The sequence below is a fragment of the Colobus angolensis genome, unplaced genomic scaffold (assembly GCF_000951035.1).
Source record: "Colobus angolensis palliatus isolate OR3802 unplaced genomic scaffold, Cang.pa_1.0 Scaffold12, whole genome shotgun sequence".
In the NCBI taxonomy this organism is placed as follows: Eukaryota; Metazoa; Chordata; class Mammalia; order Primates; family Cercopithecidae; genus Colobus; species Colobus angolensis.
Genome location: NW_012113141.1, coordinates 10,686,909 through 10,705,761, shown reverse-complemented (window position 1 = coordinate 10,705,761; position 18,853 = coordinate 10,686,909). Strand labels below are relative to the sequence as shown.

The following is an 18,853-nucleotide window of genomic DNA, read 5'->3' as shown; positions in this document are numbered from 1 at the left end:
CAGCCAAAGACGGAGCTAAGACACAGCTATTTTATTTCCTTGTGCAATAAAGGTATAATTGTTTTCTATGCCAGATGTCAGAAAGATTTGTACCAGGTCTCTCTCTGCGTCTTCTTAAAAAAAAAAAAAAAGTCCTGAACAGCAACAACAACAACAAAACTTCAAGATGTTAGAAACTAAGCTATTATAATTATCCTTCAGCATCACATATAAATTCATGTGTAACTTTAAATAAGCTGGTGTCCTTGTGGTGACTAAATATTTTATGTGACATTGTTGTCTGTTTGTCAAAATGAAGCAGCAGATAAATGGAACAACTGTATTTTACATAATTATTTTTTTCCCAGATGTTCTCAGGCTTCCTACTTTCAGTATCAGCAGGTTGTCAGCATTGGTACTCTTTGTTAGTGTGGACCTTGAGTGCCCTACTGAGGTACTTGTGTGCCATTCTGCTTGAGTGCAGATGTGGCCGAGAGGTACAAGAGTTGGAACTGTAATAAACCTCTTAGGCTACTGGCTGAAATACTAAGGTTCAGAATAAGAGAGAGATACATCTTAGGCATCTCATTATCTCCAACTGCCAGTCTGGAACCCAGAACAGGCTGGTTCTAGCTGTGGATTCAATAGTTTTAGCTTCTTTATTCCAAATCCTTGCAGGGAGACCCACAGCAAGGTGCCATTGCTAGGGTCATGCCATCCAGGTATGACAGGGCTATGTCAAAGCCAGGGAGGATGGCAAGAAAAGGGAGTATAAGGCATAAGCTAAGTAGGGGACTGGTGAGATGACCAGGGGAGGTCCAGAGAGTCCAAGGCAAACATCTGGAAAAGGCTTAGACAGAATTTTGAAGTCTGCATCTAGTAACAGCCTAAATAAGTCCTACAGTGATTTGAAAGTCTGTTAATGCTATGGGAGTACCAACCTACCTGCCCAACCATGCCCTGATTGTCCAGCCTTTGGCAAATAGCTCTTATTTTCTCTTAGGAGCCTCTGCCATCCCTTATATGAATATGAGGGCTTCTTATTTGGGAAGCCTTGATATGAAGTGCTTTGAAACTGTACCCTGAGCTACTTTCTCTAGGATGCCCTCTCTTTCAGAAATGTGAGCTCCAGGTCCTTGCTCCCCAATGGCTAGGGGTTGTTGGCTATCCCTGGTTATAGATGATTGTTTATCAGCCTCCTAGCACATAGGTGGCAATATTTAATATCCCAAAAAAAGTCATAGGAAGCAGAAAGTGGTGGTCACGTGAATAGTCTATTCTTGCTTCCCTAGGACTAAATTCCTATAGATGTGACAGGAGTATGGATCCAGGGGTCAGAGGTTCCATTCCCCATGCCAGGCTTTGTGTCTAGATTCTCAGCTCTCCATTCAGACCTGGGACTTCGCTTCTTCTTCCTTTCCCCCGTTTCTAATCACCTCATCTAGGCTGTCCTGTTTTGTGGGTGGTCCCAGGGTGGGATTGGGGTTGAGCGGACAGCGTATATTTGTGCAGGGAGGCTGTGGATGTTTGCGTGTATACATGTTGTGTGGGTGTCCACCTACATGAACCACTCCATACCTATACATGGCTCATTGACCCTGTCCTCGAAGAACTTTCACTCTGTCTTCTGGTATATGTGCATGAATGCATATGCATTTAGTGCTATTTGGATAATCTACTCCATCCCATTCCTCTTCTAGATAGATAAGAGTTTCCTAAAAACGAAAGGTGGTGGGGATGGCTAGAATCAATGGAGGAAGGGGAATGAGTGAGTAGAACTGGTCGGTCATGATTCCTCAGACAGTTTAGTGAAAACTAAAATCAAGCAATACTTGTTTGGAAAGACTTTGTTTTATATAGTAGCTTAACTCCGATTTATTACATAAAAGTTGGTAACAAATATGAACACTAATTCTACTGTGGTGACAACTGTGATTGAAATAATTGTAGTCTACAGATAAGCTGGAGAAAACAAGCATTTGTGGATAGGTTGTCTTGGACATCATTCCAAGAGTGTAACAGTGAAAAAGTACTTGCTCTTACAGAAGAAAACTTAGAAGAGATACTTATAAGACATATGACTGGTTCAGATCTCTGCCTCTTATGTACATCCGTGCTAAGCCAACCAGGCAAGGAAAGCTCTCATCTCTAAAAAAAAAAAAAAAAAAAAAAACCGGAAAAAAGGAGAATGCACAAACTCCTGTGGCCACTCGTTAAAGTGACTCATGGTTTTCTCTGTCAATAAATATTGGTTAATTATTTAGCATTGATGAGACTGTGTGGCTGCCTTCATGGAAATATAATTTTCACTTTTTCTTCTTTAATACTCTATAGAATTATACTAGGCATATGTGAAATCTCACAGTAGCTCAGTGGACAGCCTGTTGGGCATTTGGATTACAACGCAACACCAGATAAAGAGGCAGTAAAACAGATACAAATGAAAAAATAAATGAAAAAAATAGAAACAATTGATCCTATCAGTTTTTGTTCAGTTGAATGATTGCCTTTCAGCGGGCATTTTCTACAAGCAGTTCCTATTATCACTATTATTATTACCTTAGTTTTAGAAATTATTATCACTTTTGAGTGCTGAGTCATCTGATTCATTCTTAGAACAACCTTGGGAATTCATAACCTTATCCCCAGTTTACAGAAGAGAAAACAAAGGCCTGAAGAGGTCAAATTATTTGCTGAAGATCCTATGGCTAGTAAGTGATAGAGCTGGAACTCTTCCGTTGAATTCTAAAACTACCTAGCTGCCAAACACTTTTGAGGTCAACTTGTAATGCCCATATTTTGCTTTTGCTATACCTATCTAGCTCCATCGTGGATAAAAAAAGTATGGAATGAAGATGGGAAAGGAGACTCTTAGTTAAGATATAATATTGAAATCTTATTAGATAAAATTTAAAAGAGCTTCATAACAAACAAGAGGTTCTCACCACCTGAGTTTCATGAAAATAAATGATCTGTGTGTGTTTTATTGAAAAATTTATAAGGAATTGACATATTCCATTCTCTCCATTAGCAATCTATGTCATTTTATTTGTCTCCTAGAAGAATGTTTTATTCTTAGGAATAATTATTTGGGTAGACATCCTGAGCCTTACAACTGCTCTGAAGTCAACTGCTATCATTGTTTCAGGATTCTCCATATTACTCAAAGCTCAAAAATACAGAGCATATACGGATTCTAAAGAGTTGTGAGGGTTTTTATACTACTTTGCGGTATGCTCCAATTCATTTCAACATGGAATACGTATATTTGTGGCTATTGGATCACATCTCTTCAACTGAGCAGAGCTATAATTAGGAACCTGCTGCCATCAAAAGGATTAATAATTCTGTTGATACAAACCTATAACTGATGACTTCCCAATAAAGCCAGTTAAATAACCAGCTGGCATGGGATCATAATTGATCAATACTGCAGAGTAACAAAGACTGTTTTCTATTTACATTAGAGCCATTTCAAGGTCTAAGAAAAATATTTTAAGATAAAAAAGAGGGAGCCCATTTTGGTGTTATTATCATTACTATTGATTAATGATTGCCCACAAACTGACGCATGAAAGATAACCACATCTTAGAAGATAACCACTCCATGATGTTCTGGGATAAACTGGAGATGCTTTATTCTGTTTGGAAAAACTAAAAACTACACAAGTTATTGAACACATGCCCTGTCCAGTGTAAACCTCAGAAGAATCGATATTAGAAAGATAAACTCTTAGGTACACAGCTCTGATAAGATAATTAAAATGGCAGCATGAAGGAAAACAAAAGAATAGAAAGCTTTCAGCTTGGATCCAGTCAGGTTCAGGGCAGTGCTGGGGTGTTGTCCAGTTCAGGAGAAAATGTTCTATATAAATATTATTGTTTTTTCGATGATGAATTAGTATCATGTCATTCACACTAAATCCATTATTGTTATTAGCTCACAAAATATTTTTCTGTGATCTTAAATTTTATGAATAATAATATCAGTTTCTAATTTGAAGTACATTGCAAAGACTTGCCTCCCTTTTAAAATTAGTCTGTCTCACAATATTCTAGCTGGCTAAATGCTTTTATTTCAATTCTGTAGGCAGTAAAACTGAGGCACTTAGTTTATCCAGTATGTCCAGGCATAGCCAGGAAAATTTCAAATCACTTAGACCTACTCCTTCTTGGTTATAGATAGATTCCATAAAAATCCATCTCTATATGATGTCTTTTTTTAGTTTATTTTGATTGGATCGAATGGGATGCAAAGCTTATTAATCATCTAGTTCATAATTAAGAGTCTTCAGAGTATCTAAGTATTACCAGCTTTCATTATCTTTATCCTTGTTCTCCTAGAATAGGAGAGGGTAAGGGAAGATTGGGCCACTTGAAGGGTCATTCATCTTTAATCAGATGGATAACTAGGAGTTATTCCTCTATAAGCAGAAGAACTTCCCCTCAGCCGATGGGATCGGTCTTCGTGATGCCACTGCCTCACACAGGGTCTCAGAGAGGACTTCTGGGGATTATTAGGGTCCCATATGACAGTCTCTACTGAGCAGGGTTAGGGTTAGGTACAGGTTGAATACATCTGCTTCCTATGCATTTTCCTAGACCACCCAACAGACACATGAATTTTTTTCTAGGGCAGTTTGTCCACCTCTATGAAGAATTTATGAATCAGTCAACTACTCCCATCATTTTTGCATAAGCTCCAGGTGAGGCTCTGTAGATAGCAGACACTATGTCTTATGCTTCCTCTTCCTCTCCAAAAAGGCTGCACTCCATCTGGAGAGGAAGTGGTATAGCACAAGGCTAGTGCATCTCTGTCCTAACTCTACCACATAACTGCAGGGTCTTGGTTGGATATCTAAGCCTCTGCTTCTCTGTCTGTAAAATGGGGATTATAGCACAATATCTACTTCATTCTGCCATTTTGTGAGGACCAAATGCAATAGCATATGTAAATGTTATACAATTGTCAGGTATTATTACATTGAATTGAAGAATAATTGAATATGAACATAATGAGACAGTTTAGAATTTTTTGCTCCCAGTAGCATGGGAATTCAGAGATGGGAGAGGTCAATGAGGGCACAAGTAGTTTGCTGAATCAAGTCTTGAGGTTGGCCTCAAAGACTGCCCAAGGTTTGAACACAAAGAGTAAAGAGCAGTTGAAGAGGCCACAGAGAAGGCATAGATTTAAAATTAGGGAATACATGGGTCACATTCATGAAATAATGAAGGCAAAAGTTTGGACTGAAACATAGTAGAAAATAAAGTAGGAGATGTAGGATGAGTTTAGGTTTTAGAAGTTCTTCCTAGCTAGGCTTAGAGTTAATGTATGAAACAGGAGGGGACCATGATGGTGGATGAATGACATATTTTAATTAAATTAATTTGGCAGCATTGCAGAGGTGAGACTTGGAGAAGAGTCTAGAATCATTAGGCTTATTGCGTTGACTCATGTCTGTGGTGCTGTGGGCCTGAACTCTGCCTGTTCATGATCCAGGTGGGAATTGAGAGGGCCCCATTCAGTTTATAAAGGGACTAGCTGCAAGAGTGAGGAGAATTTGAATGTTGGAAATTATTTCACAAAATGCTATCTTGTTCTTCAGCCAGTCCCTTCCCTAATAAATCATCTTGGGTGTGTGTTATTGTTGTTGTTATTCTTAAGCTACTTACCATTTCTTTATCCCCTATAAATGATGGTCTCCGTAACCCCTCCCCATCTGTACTTCATCATTTTTCCTTTTAATCTTAATCAAAAATGTGCTCAGCAGGTACTCTCTGATTGTTAATTGGAATGTCCACTGGTGAAGCTTGCACAGTGGCACTGCAATTGCTTCCCTGTATCTTTTTAATTTTTTCACCCCCTCGTTCGCCTCTGAAACAGAAAATGTCTGTTCAACCCCTTGATCTCAGCAATTAGCTAAGTGGTATGCAGCTGGTTATCTGGAGGCAGGCTCAAACACTGAATCATCTCTGTTCAGGTCTGAATGGGAAGTTTCTTGAGCAGCGACACCTGTAATTAGTGTGCAGTTGCAAGAAAGGTTTTTGGGAGTGGCAGGTCTCAAAGTGGTGTTCCCAGAGGAGCAGCATCCCCGTGATCTGGGAAATTGTGAGAAATGCAACATCTACGGCCCCCACCCCCAAATCTACTAAATCAGAGACTGGGGATGGAGCCCAGCAAGATTTTAACAAGCCCTCCAACTGCATGCCAAAGTTTGAGAACGACTACCCTGGAGAAGTAGCTTCACAGGGTTCGGCAGCCAGACTCAGGAAGGTGGGAAAACAGACTGCAGCAAACCCAGGGAAGTTTAGAGGCTGCGAAGAGGGGGCAGTCCTTCCCTCTTGGAGATGAGGAGGTGCCCAGAGGAAGCACTGCTAGCAGTGAGATTTTGTGCTTAGAGCTCCTGCCCTCTGAAAGAAAACCTGGGTAGCCCTCACTTGCCTGGTGCTCTGAAAAGACAAGTTCTTAAGTCAGTCTTCGGGAAGGTCTGTTGGATCTTCCTGCTCAAGAGTCTTTTTGAAAATTTGATTACTAAGTAGATGAGGAAAGAGAAACATTTCCCACTTTGGGTGAGTCTTATTTTCCTCTGTAGAGGCATCTAAATGCTAAATCTTGATGGCCAAGAGGAAACAGGAGTTTGTATTTCAACCTCTATCCTACAACTGAACCTTCACTCCATAAGAATCATCTCTTTACGGAGGCTCTTTTGAAGGTGCCCAGTCATGGAGTCCTGGTCAAAATGCTAAATTTGCCTACGATTTTAGTATCACGCTTGTTTCATGGATTACGGGAGCCTAGAAATGAATAGTCTGTCACTTACCAAGTATCTTGTATCCTCTAATTATAAAGAGGATGTAAGTTAAGTTAGTTAACCTGTAGCAATTTAGGGTAAGTCAGTTTTTTACTACCGGAGGCAGAACAGTGTTATTTCAGTTCGTAAAACTCCGCCTTTTTTTTTTTTTTTTTTCCTATTGGCAACATATACTGTGTAAATCCTTCTGAGGTGGATATGCCTCATCAGACTGGAAATCTAAGTCTGTGTGTGATCCAGAGTCACTTTCCTTTGTAGTTTTTTTTTTTTTTTTCCTTTAAAGCACAATTTCTTTACTAGCTTTTGAAGTTTCTGTGTATCTAGACAAGGAAACTCCTCCTACTTTACACAAGAAGGGAGAGGTGTTTGTATTTCATTCTCCATCCTGTAATGTGTGTTAATCATTAAGATAAAGTCTCTTTGGGAGGAAAGTAACTCCTGGTTGATATGGCCAACTCTTTTGTTGTTGAATTATGTATTCTCTTTTTAAAGGATCAATGAACGTCTCCATGGGTTGTTTACATCTGAGGAATGAAATAATGGGGCTTTGGAAGCTCCACTCTGTGGTCTGTGATTGTGCGAGTGTGTGCACTATAGGCACTCAGAGGACTTATCTCAGAGGGGATCTGATAAACAGTTCTGTTGCCACTTGAAAAAAATCAGGCAGGACATTTCTGCTGGGGCTGTAGTGGCAAGCAGGAAATAGCTAAAAGGGATAGAAAGTACATTGCCCAATCACTCATCCTACCTGGGTCTTTTGTCCCAGAGTTTCCTGCTTCTCTTCCTGCCCCCTGCCCCCTCATATCACTGGGGTTTGCTCATATTACCTTCCAGTTTCAGTCAGAGGAAAAGCCACCTGCGCCAGCAGCATCACTTACTTCCTCTAGTATTTCAGCTCCAAGTCTAGTACTCAAGGAATGATAATGAAACATGATGAAATCGGTTCTACATTTTTTGAAAGGATTAGAGAAAAGGTCTTGTATGGCTTCAACATGTTTCCTGTAAACCAGGGGTGTTGGTAAGGTGCGTTTTTCAACACCATGTCCTCTAGCTTCAAGCCCTTTCATTGTGGCCATTGAACATAAGCATTATGAGAAGAGATGACAGAAAGGACCAGGAAGGTAAGAAACAGTGGAGAAGTTGCTGCAGCCAATTCCTTATGCTCTTCTCAATACCTCTTTCCATTTATGTTGAATCCAAATGTCCTCCGTGGCATTCAGCTCACATCTCTCCCCCAGCTATTCCATTTTCTACCACAGCCTAGCAAATACTTTTCCAATTAGCTGTATTTCTAGGTTACCACCAAATTAACCACAGAGGCCATGGAATTAAGAGGAGCTAGGGAATTCACAACGGCCCCAAATATGCCACCAGTAACTCCACCAGTAACAACTGTGAGGGCAACAGTCAGGTTTTGGCCTTGGTGAAACAATAGTCAGTCTTCCATGATATTGGGAACCAATACTTTTTTTCTCTCCCCTTGACTGCGTATACATCAATCTTGATGACTATGAGTTTATAATGCATAGCTATGTGAGTCCCCGCTGGCACAAGTGAGCACCTGAGTACAGTAGTTACCTACAGATCTCCCCATCCTTGTTTGCTTATTCTTTTACACACACACACACACACACACACACACCATTTACTGTTTAGTAACGTATCCTGCCGGTAGCTTCCATAGCATAGAGATGCATTGTCTCTTCAACCCTGGAATCTATAGGATTTCTGGTCAACCCAGTTCATGCACATTTTTCACTGCAACTAGGGTGACTGGGAACTCTGACACCCATGGACCTTTGGGTCTTGTTTTTGAAACAAAAACAAGCACCCCCATGGCCTGAGAATTGCAAAAGTGTCACCAATTCACTGTAGCCTGGATTTTCCTTTTTTCATCAAAATTAGTACCTGTGTAGGAGAGCAGGCCTAGAGCCATGGCAGGCTGTGATGTTTGGCTTCCTTGTTTGTGTCTCCTTTCAGCATTGGACTAACCAAATTCCATGCTGTCTTTCTACCCACTTCCCTACCTTAGTGAAAACCTGGTAATTGCCTTTTTTTTTTTTTTTTTTTGAAGAACTGTTTTTCAGTGTTGTTTTTTGTTCAGTCTGCCTAGTTTGTGACTGCAAATATAGGTTACTCTTAATGCTTGTCTGGAGATTTTTCCACGTGATTTGGGAGATGACGTAGGGCATGTTTGACTTGTAGCAGAGATGAAGAATGGATAAATCCAGTGCATGGAACATGATCAGAGATTCCCACAGACTTACTCACCCTGCCTCTAAGTGGGCCCTGAGTTCCCCTACTGCACAGATTCCTGCCTGTTGAACAGCCAAGCGGTGTCCTTACAGAAGTGCAACTATACTAACTGGTATTGCACATAGTGATTTCCAAACTGGTACTACTAGGAAATCCTTCATCTTCCATTTCTCAAGCTGGCCCTCTCCTGGAGGGAGGAGGTCTGTGTCGCTTCCCGTTAGGGAAAGTGTTTTGCTTCTCTTGGTATTCTGTCTCCTTTCCCTCACCTCACTTCACCTTCACGTTCCTGGCCTGGGTGTTACTATTTACCTGATCACAGAATACTATATGAATTTCCATTCACAGCTTTGAGTGTTTATGAGGCTTTCCTGCTTCCCACCCAGCCCAAACCTTGGGACTTTCCACACACTGATCCTTTGATCAGTTTGACACAGGAAAGCACACAGGTCTTGTACCAGTTTGTATAGTAGTACCCTTTTGAACTGGCGACTCTTGAAGTAGAGTGTGCTGGGGGTTCGCATTGGCTGCTCGACACACACACCAAGTCAATTAGCATGCATGCCAAAAAAAAAAAATTAACCCTTAGAGTACTGCTTCAACATTTTGGTTTAATGGTCTGAATTTGGCCAGTTGGACAATACTTCTTTCCCCAGATGTGAGTCCTGCACAGAAAGTCCGTGCTTAGTCTAGCCAGAACCTCACCCAGGATCCTCTCCTCTCTAGCTTTCTTGAGATGCTCCTGGGTCCTATATTTATTAATCAACTAATGGTTTTTCAAAGGTCCAAAACACAACCACTGTGTTTAATTGAAAACGGACCCCACTGCCAATGTGTTGGAGGGCATGAAGAACTGTGTTTTAGCTTTGGTATGTGTCCTCTCAAAGAAAGAAAGAAGTTCTTTAAGGGTTAATATGAAATTAAGGAATTTGGAGGCCTCTCCTGCTTGTCCTTCCTCCAAGGTATCTGCATGTTCCTCTTTAGATTCTTCGTTCAACTGCTGAATGATGATAAAAAATGACAGATATATAATAATTTCAAAAGCAACAAATAAATGAACAGTAGTTCCCGAATGATTGAATGGAAAGACCCCTTGGCAATGCTTGCTTGATCCCAGGAGGCAGAAAGACCAAATGTTTTCTTTTATGAATATTCATTTCATCATCTATCCTAAGCACTGCCACTTCTCAGCATCATGGGAGACTGGATGATACTACCTGTCATTTACCTCTTGCTTTTTCTTCTTCCTGTCTAATAGCCCAATAGAATCCTGCCAGAATTTCTACAAAGATTTCACATTACAGATCGACATGGCTTTCAACGTGTTCTTCCTTCTCTACTTTGGCTTGCGGGTAAGTTTGTGCAACATTACTCAGTATCACAATGGGGTGTTTCAGTCTGGGACCCAGGGATCATCCCCATCAGCGCCTGCTCTCACGGTCAAGATAAAACCCAGTGTTTCCAGGAGAGACAGCACACCTGCATTCTGCTTTTCAGTCTGGGAGAGAGCCCGCTCCTTAGCTAAGCATTTTCTGGAATTCACATCAGTTTTGTTTCAAGGGGGAGAAATAGGGATTGAAGAAAATTGATGATGTATCCACAGGTGGATTGTTTCTTATCTCTCTTCACACAATGCCATGTTCCCTTAAAAATTAAATAGAAATAGGCCGGATGTGGACACTCACGCCTGTAATCCCAGCACTTTGGGAGACCGAGGCAGATGGATCATCTGAGGTCAGGAGTTCAAGACCAGCCTGGCCAACGTGGTGAAATCCCATCTCTACTAAAAATACAAAAGTTAGCCAGGCATGGTGGTGGGCATCTGTAATCCCAGCTACTCGGGAGGCTGAGACAGGAGAATTGCTTGAACCTGGGAGGCAGAGGTTGCACTAAGCCAGAGATCATGCCACTGTACTCCAGCCTGAGCGACAGAGTAAGACTCCATCTCAAAAAATGAAACAAAACAAAAGTAAATAGAAATAAACCACTTCAGCTCTTAAAATTATGTTTAGCAGTGTTCACTTAGCTGAGCCCTGAGAGAGAAGTTGTGAGTATGAATGAAAGGAGGGTGAGGAGAGTAGATGGGCAGAATTGTGTGTGTGTGTGTATGTGTATGTGTGAATGTATACATATGTGCTTTATTTATAGTTATATTTACATGAATGAGTCTAATAAAAGTAAAATCACCCAATCTTCCCTATGAAGCTGTTGAAAACCACAGAAAAATACACTGCCTGATCTTTCTGTAAGACTAACATATCATATAGTTCGTCTATTTAGGGCTCTATATGGGGCACTAGAAAACATGTGTGTCCAACCATAAAACATGTGCTTTATGTAGATGTGAGAAGGACATAACCTCTCCCTCCAGACCTTAAAAATTAAATAGAAATAGGCTGGGTGTGGTGGCTCATGCCTGTAATCCCAGCACTTTGGGAGGCTGAGCAAGGTGGATCCCTTGTGGTCGTGAGCTTGAGACCAGCCTGGCCAACGTGGTGAAATCCTATCTTTACTAAAAATACAAAAAATAGCCGGGTGTGGTGGCCCTATGGAAATTCAAAACTTACCCCTACGAAAACTCAAAACTTACCCTTTGACAAAAGAGTGTACATTGGATGCCGGCACCATGCTTCTCATGTTTTTTCTCTTTCTTTTTTCTTCTTTCCTCCAGTTTATTGCAGCCAACGATAAGCTGTGGTTCTGGCTGGAAGTGAACTCTGTAGTGGATTTCTTCACGGTGCCTCCTGTGTTTGTGTCTGTGTACTTAAACAGAAGTTGGCTTGGTAAGTCAACCTCTCTTTCCTTCTCCTTCCTGGTTCCTGAGTCCTGGCTGAAGGACAGAATTTGCAGTGGACCAGGGGGCTGTCTCCCTACAAAGAACATTGTATGTATTAATGTGAACAATGCTCTTGGAGTTTTAAAAGTTGATGGTGGCAGCTCTCTTTGGAGCACTAGCCCCGAAGGGTTTGCACAGTTTGTGCTTCAGGTAATGCAGTTTTATAATTGTCAAAGCCTAGTGGTCATCACTGTCACAGCCAGGGCCTTTATGTTCATGGTTCTGTCACTTTTCATTCAGGAACTTAGAGTCAGGACCGGATTAAGAAGCCCATGGTGGTAAAGCCAACTTTCCAAGTGGCTGGCTCAGGCACCCCAGAGGCCTGCCTGCCAAAGTTAGCTTCGGTCTGCTTCCAAAAAGTGGGTTCTGCATGGTCTATTTATAGGTACAAGGTTCTTTGGAGGGCAGGGAGAGATGAAGTTTCTTAAGTCATCTCTCACCTTACAGGAGACTGAGGTCCCTTTTTGGGTTAATGGGAGAGTGCTGCTGGGCTGTACTGTACAGGGCACTTGCTGGACCAGGACTAGAACACTTTAGTGGGGAAAGTAACTTGACTAGAGAATAGTCCTGGAAGTCCAGGCTTAGAGAGACAGCTTCAGGTTTCTCATTGCTGCGTTGATTTCATTTTTTCCCTGAATTCAGAGTATTCCTGCTGTCCTGGGGTCTACTAGGGAAGAAGGGAGGCTGAAACAGAACCTGGAGAACTCTCTGTGGGTTCCTTCTGTCCTTATTTTTTAGGAATTTTGGCTTAAGTTAATTATTTAAAAAGCAATACGCATGCGTTGTAATCAGTGAAAACAAAGATGTGTGAAGAACACATTCATCATCTTCCCCCTTGCATCCATCACTGCCTCCTCCTTTAAACACCCAGGGTTCCCAGGCCTTCACATGTGCACACATAATAGTGTTTTAGAGATGGTGGTGTTTGTATGAGAAATTGTATCAAACAATTACATTGCACCACAATTTGGCTTCCTCACTAATCATGATGGACATCCCTTCAGCTCTGTGATAACTCATTTTATAACAGTTGTATAAGACTCCATAATTTGTTTGTGTAACAGTATATTCAGCCATAACCCTAATGATAGACCACCTGAATGTTTTTCTTTTCCTTTTATTGCTGCTAGAAACGATGGTTTAATAAACACCGTTATTCATATATTTGTATAATTCTATTTCTATCAATAGTTCCAGGTTCCTGGAAGAGGAATTGCTGGTTGAAAGAATATGTGTATTTTCTTTTGTGCAGACATTGATGGATAACTTAAAAAAATATTGTGTCAAGATAGGCTTCCACTAGCAATCCATTTTGATGCCATTGTTAGCACTGTTAATTTATTATATACCTAGTGTCAAGTATTTTTTAAAAATAAGCATCTTCTTAATATGGTATGTGTGGTACTCTCTATATTATATGCACATACACATGTGTGCATGCATACACGTATGTATGTGTCCATATCCTAAAAAGATTTCTTTTGCTACTAGTTTTCTTATTAGAATTATATTCTCTTGCTCTAAGGAGAAGTTTTCATTTTGGACCTGAGATATGCTTGGTTAGACTAGATTTTTTGCTTATCGTATCCCCCTTCCTCCTTATTTTCTCCTTATCCTGATGAGGCTAGTAGAGTCACACACAAATCTGAAAAGTGTCCTCAGTGTAACTTACGTGTCCCTGGGTGTCAGCGGTCCCAGCTGCTGTAGCTTCACTGTTAACTGGCTTTGTGACCTGGGAGCTCGCTTTTCTTAGCCCATTGTTTTTCATCTGTGAGATAAAGATTTGGCTAGATGATCTTGAAGAATCTTTTAGCTCAGAAAGTCTTTAAGGCTCTTGAGTCATTAATGGGAAATTTAGGATCTAGGTCATTGGGGTGGACAGGGAAGCTAGTAGAATTCTATCAGCAGCATCCCTGAGTCAAAATTATGGATGAGCTGTTAACAGGGAGTCCTTTTAAAACATCCTGTTGCTAAGAGTTCAAACACACACCCATGCACACACAGGGAAATCAACGGGGAAGGGGACAGGCGGGATCTGCCTTCTTCACCTGGCTGTGCTTAATTACCCTGTGCATTCGAACAACCACTTTGCTTTTCTGGATCCTCAGTTTTCCCATCTGAAGAATGGGGGTTAAATGAAATTATCTTCTAGTCCTCATACTTCCTGAATCTGAACTTTCTGCCAGTGTCCATTCTCTCTTGATCCCCTGTGGGCTTGGGTGGTGGAAGGGCTCCCTGGTGACTGTGGTGGAGACATCCTCCTCTGCAGTGAGCAGAACATGCCCCCAGTAAATGTGTGGAGCTGAGCCTCCTTGTGGTGAGTGACACGTTCTCTGAAGCATTTTAGTGCTAGGAGTTCTGGTATGCTTTGAAATCCATAGCATTCTTGTGGATGATTTAATTCTGATTTTTGGAGATATGTTCTGATCTCATAAAAAATCTATTGGCACAAACACAGAATGGGGGCAAAAAATAATTGAATAGGAAATAAAAGAGGTTGGAATGAATTGTAATGAGATACATCTTTGCATCAACTGTGGTCGCTTTCCAAAAGAAATGTGCTCTAAATGTGCTCGCTTCCATTTGTATATTAATATTTATTGAGCATCTACTATATGTCAGGTACCATCCCAGATGATTGAGAAACAACAGTGTAGAAATAGAGTCCTAGCCCCCTACGCTCCTATACTGCAGTGTGGGGAAAGCAGGAAACACTGAACCTAATAAGGAAGTAAATGACACGGTATGATTAGGAAGCATAAGTGCTGTTGAAATTGAACCCATAGAACAATAACCTTTTGGTCTATGAAATAATAATAACAAAAATAAAAAATGATGTCTCTCCTCTTGTAGGAGAAAGCACCTGTAATGAAATGCTTTGGGTTCTTTGGTAACGAAATCTCCTTGGGTGAGATCTAAAACTTATCTCCCTGTGACGGAAGAGGATTCAGGATAATAATATTTCAAGGAGGTTCTCATCTGACTTAATACATGGGTTATTACACTGTGAAACAATTATTGTACTGATGAGCTGCCAGAGAGCAAATGAACATTCCCATGAGATATGACTTATAAAGGAGAAGAAATAATCCCATTAAATAGGGGCATTTCAGGCTTGGCTGCCCTTCTCCTGGAAAGTGGAAGGGTGCTGCCTTTTCTGGCTGAGGTTTGGGATAAGATGCAGGAAACCGAAGTCTATGCCAATTCTCCTGCACAAACTTTCCCAGCCCTCCTGAGGGTAGCACTGTGCAGTAGCTGGCTCTGTGGGAGATAAAAGCCAGAGTGAATGCAGGCCCCTGCCCGTACCTTTCCCAGAACGCTGGCCCCACCATGTTTACTTTTCAATTGTTGGCATATGATTGTGTGTTGTGTAGTACAGAATATATTCATTGCACAGATCATCCTAGTGCATGTAATGGTGTACTCATAGAGACACTAATATGTAGTCAGCTTCTGCTGTGTGATGGGCACTCTGGAAAGCCCCTCACATACATGGACTCAATCCTCAGAGCAAACCTATGAGGCAGGACTTGTCATTTCCCCATTTACAGATGAAGAAACTGAGGCTCAGGGAGATATCTTGTCCAAGGTCACATCTCCTGGGAGTGGTGGGAGGGGTGCATTCCCCAAGATGTGGTCTGACTTTATGTCCACACTCTTCCTCTGCTCTTCTTTCTGTGTCCTTACCCTTGAATGATTTGCAGTTAGGAGTCCTGGGTTGGGAATGACAGGGCTGGTTTTGCTGCGTTGTGTTGGCATCCCTCCATTGGTGCTTACTCATAAAGGGCTTCACGCCAGGCAGGAAGAGAGGGAAGAGATCTTATTTAAGACTCCGTGTTCTCCTGGCTCCTCTCTCCCCCTCCTCCTTGCCCACCTCCAGTTTCTAGAAATGCCAGGAGGACCAGAAGAACGCAGAGCTAGCCTGGTATCTCCCGAGTCCTAGTGCCCCTCAGCAGCTTGGAGATCCGACCTGCTCCATCTGGGACAGAGAGACTGGAGCTTAAGCACATCCCCAGATATTAGCGCAGAGTAGATTAAAGCTCAGCTCTGAGCTCCACCAACTCAGTCCACATTTTGGCTCACCCATTTGCTGATGGGACACTTAGCATGAGCATTTTATCTTCCTCAGGCTCAGTGGTCTCACCTGTACAATGGGGTTAATTATAGCACCCACCTCATAGGGATTCACTGAGGTAATGTGAGTAGAACAACACGTACTTCATATGAGCTTAATGAACAGAAGCCAGGATTACTTCGGCCTCTCTTTCTAATCTACCTATCATATTTTAAAGCACCGCAAGAGAAAACAAACCAGAACAGAATAAAAAATAAGGTAGCGGATGTGAGGACACTCATGTCGACAAGCAGCAAGACGCTGCTTATTTTAATTCCTGTCCCCACCCACCAACTTATTCATTTTGTTTCCCTTACAAATCCCAACCTCACTAAAATAAATGCACCTTGAAATGAGAGCTGTATCTTATTTTGAGATTTGAATAACATGCTCCAAGGAGAACTCATTTGTCCGTCTGTCTCATTCTCTTTTGGGAATGTATCCCCAAGGTAGGTCGATGGGCTGTGCTGCCTCTGTTTGTGTGTATGTTTTTTTCTTTTTGTTTTTGTTTTATGGAGTTTCGCTCTTGTTGCCCAGGCTGGAGTGCAGTGGTGCGATATTGGCTCACTGCAACTTCTGCCCTCAGGATTCAAGCAATTCTCCTGCCTCAGCCTCCCCGATAGCTCAGATTATAGGCACTCGCCACCACGCCAAGCTAATTTTTGTATTTTTAGTAGAGACGAGGTTGCCATGTTGGCCAGGCTGGTCTCGAACTCCTGACCTCAGGTGATCTACTCACCTCAGCCTCCCAAAGTGCTGGGATTACAGGTGTGAGCCACTGCAACTTGCCCGTGTGTATGTTTTTTTTGAGGGTGATCTTGTGGGATTTAAAGAAGGGAGTAGGGAAAAAGTAATGATGCACTCACCAGCCAGTTTTCTAGCCCATTTTTATTACCTACTATGCACTCAGCACTGGGATGAGAGGAACACATGCTGGACCACCCTGTATCCTACCGGTACTGTGATTCCCAACACCATCCCCTGTTCTTTGATGAAATTGGGATATGATAAGGGACCATGGTCATTGGAACCATGATTGGAAAACCATAAACTTGATTCTATTGTCTGTATCAGAACTGACCTTAGACCTTAAACCTTAAAACCTTCAGTAAACTCTGCTAGAAAATAGAAAACTCTGCTAGGAAATAGAAAAATGAGTTAGTGCCCAATCACAGGGCAATTGCAATGATGTAGGGTATCTGCTTATAAATATATGCCCAAGCAGTCCTTTTTTTGTGTGTCAGAAGGCAATAAAAACAGGATTATATAAAAAAGCACAGGTGCTTAAAAACAACAACAGCAAAAAGACAAAACGTTCCTGTTTGAGACTAAGGTTGCAATCTCATTTTGGAACCAAAATAAACACACATGCAGTGACAGCAGGTAACACTACCCACTATATAATTAAGCCCGTAATTGTGAGGTACAGGCAGTAAAGGCTGTGGGAGTTCAGAGGAGCAAGAGCTCACGTGGGTGGGAGAATGAGGATAGGCTTCTGTGAGAGGCTGGGGCTCAGTGGAGGCTGCAATAATGGGCTAAGACAGGGAGAATGAAGCCTAGTATGTGTGGAGCATGGTATATACCTACAGAAGCAAATATCAGCCTAGAGAAGAAAGTGGCCTTGCTACCTGGGAGGCTGAGGCAAGAGGACCCCTGAGCTCAGGTGTTTGAGAACAACCTGGGCAACATAGTAAGACCTGTGAAAGAAAGAAAAGAAAAGAAAGAAGGAAGGAAGGAAGAAAGGAAGGAAGGAAAGAAAGAAGGAAGGAAGGAAGGAAAGAAAGAAAGAAGGAAGGAAGGAAGGAAGGAAGGAAGGAAGGAAGGAAGGAGAGAGAAAGAAAGCAGAAGGAAGGAAGGAAGGAAAAGAAAAGGAAGGAAAGAAAAGAGGAAAGAAGGAAGGAAGGAAGAAAGGAAAGAAGGAAGGAAGAGAGAGAGAAAGAGGAAGGAAGGAAGGAAAAGAAAAGGAAGGAAGGAAGAAAGGAAAGAAGGAAGAAAGAGAGCAAAAGAAGGAAGGAAGGAGGTAAGGAAAGGAAAGGAAAGGAAGAAGGAAGGAAGGAAGAGAGAGAGAAAGAGGAAGGAAGGAAGGAAAAGAAAAGGAAGGAAGAAAGAAAAGAAGGAAGGAAGGAAGAAAGAGAGCGAAAGAAGGAAAGAAGGAGGTAAGGAAAGGAAAGGAAGAAGGAAGGAAGGAAAAAAGGAAGGAAGGAAGGAAAGAAGGAAGGAAGGAACGAAGGAAGGAAGGAAAGAAGGAAGGAAGGAAGAGAGAGGCCTTGCTGAGTGCCAAACATCAGTCTCACAACCCTGCAAAATGGTATAGTAGTTTTCCATTTCCAAGCAGTTCTGTGGGTGAGAAGTCCAACATGGGTCTCTCCAGAGGCTCTAGGGAAGATTCCATGTCCTTGCCTTTTCCAGCTTCTAGAGGCCGCCTACACCCCTTGGCTCATGGCCCCTTTCTCCACCTTCACAGCCAGCAACTGAAGGTTCATTTCCACCTTGCATCACTCTGATCTTGCTTCCTGCCATCTCTTCTTTGCCTCCCTCTTCTACTTTTAAGGACTCTTGTGATTACATTGGGCCCACCTGGATACTCCAGGATACTCTTCCCATCTCCAGGTCAGTCCATCAGCAACCTTAATTTGCCTGCTGCCTTCATTTCCTTCTGGCATGTAAATGACCATATTCACAGGTTCCAAGATTAACATGGACATATTTGGCGGTCATCATTCTGCCTACCAAAAGGGGCATATTATTATTCCTTTTATTATTTCCAAAGAGGAATCTGAGACTTTGAGGTGTTGAGTGACTTGCCAAAGTCAGAGCCCAGAAGAGGGAGTGCTGGGATCCGGGCCCCTGTTCAGATAT

General features: G+C 41.9%; 1 protein-coding gene across 16 annotated transcripts in view; it reads left to right on the top strand.

Moving 5' to 3' along the window:
- KCNMA1 (potassium channel, calcium activated large conductance subfamily M alpha, member 1) overlaps window positions 1-18,853 on the top strand; it is a 762,545-nt gene that overhangs the window by 441,028 nt on the left and 302,664 nt on the right. For all 16 annotated transcript variants that reach the window (XM_011928774.1, XM_011928767.1, XM_011928759.1 and 13 more), the window contains 2 exons: window positions 10,303-10,396; window positions 11,716-11,827. In XM_011928774.1, coding sequence (XP_011784164.1) covers window positions 10,303-10,396; window positions 11,716-11,827 — 206 coding nt within the window. The remainder of the gene's footprint in view (window positions 1-10,302; window positions 10,397-11,715; window positions 11,828-18,853) is intronic.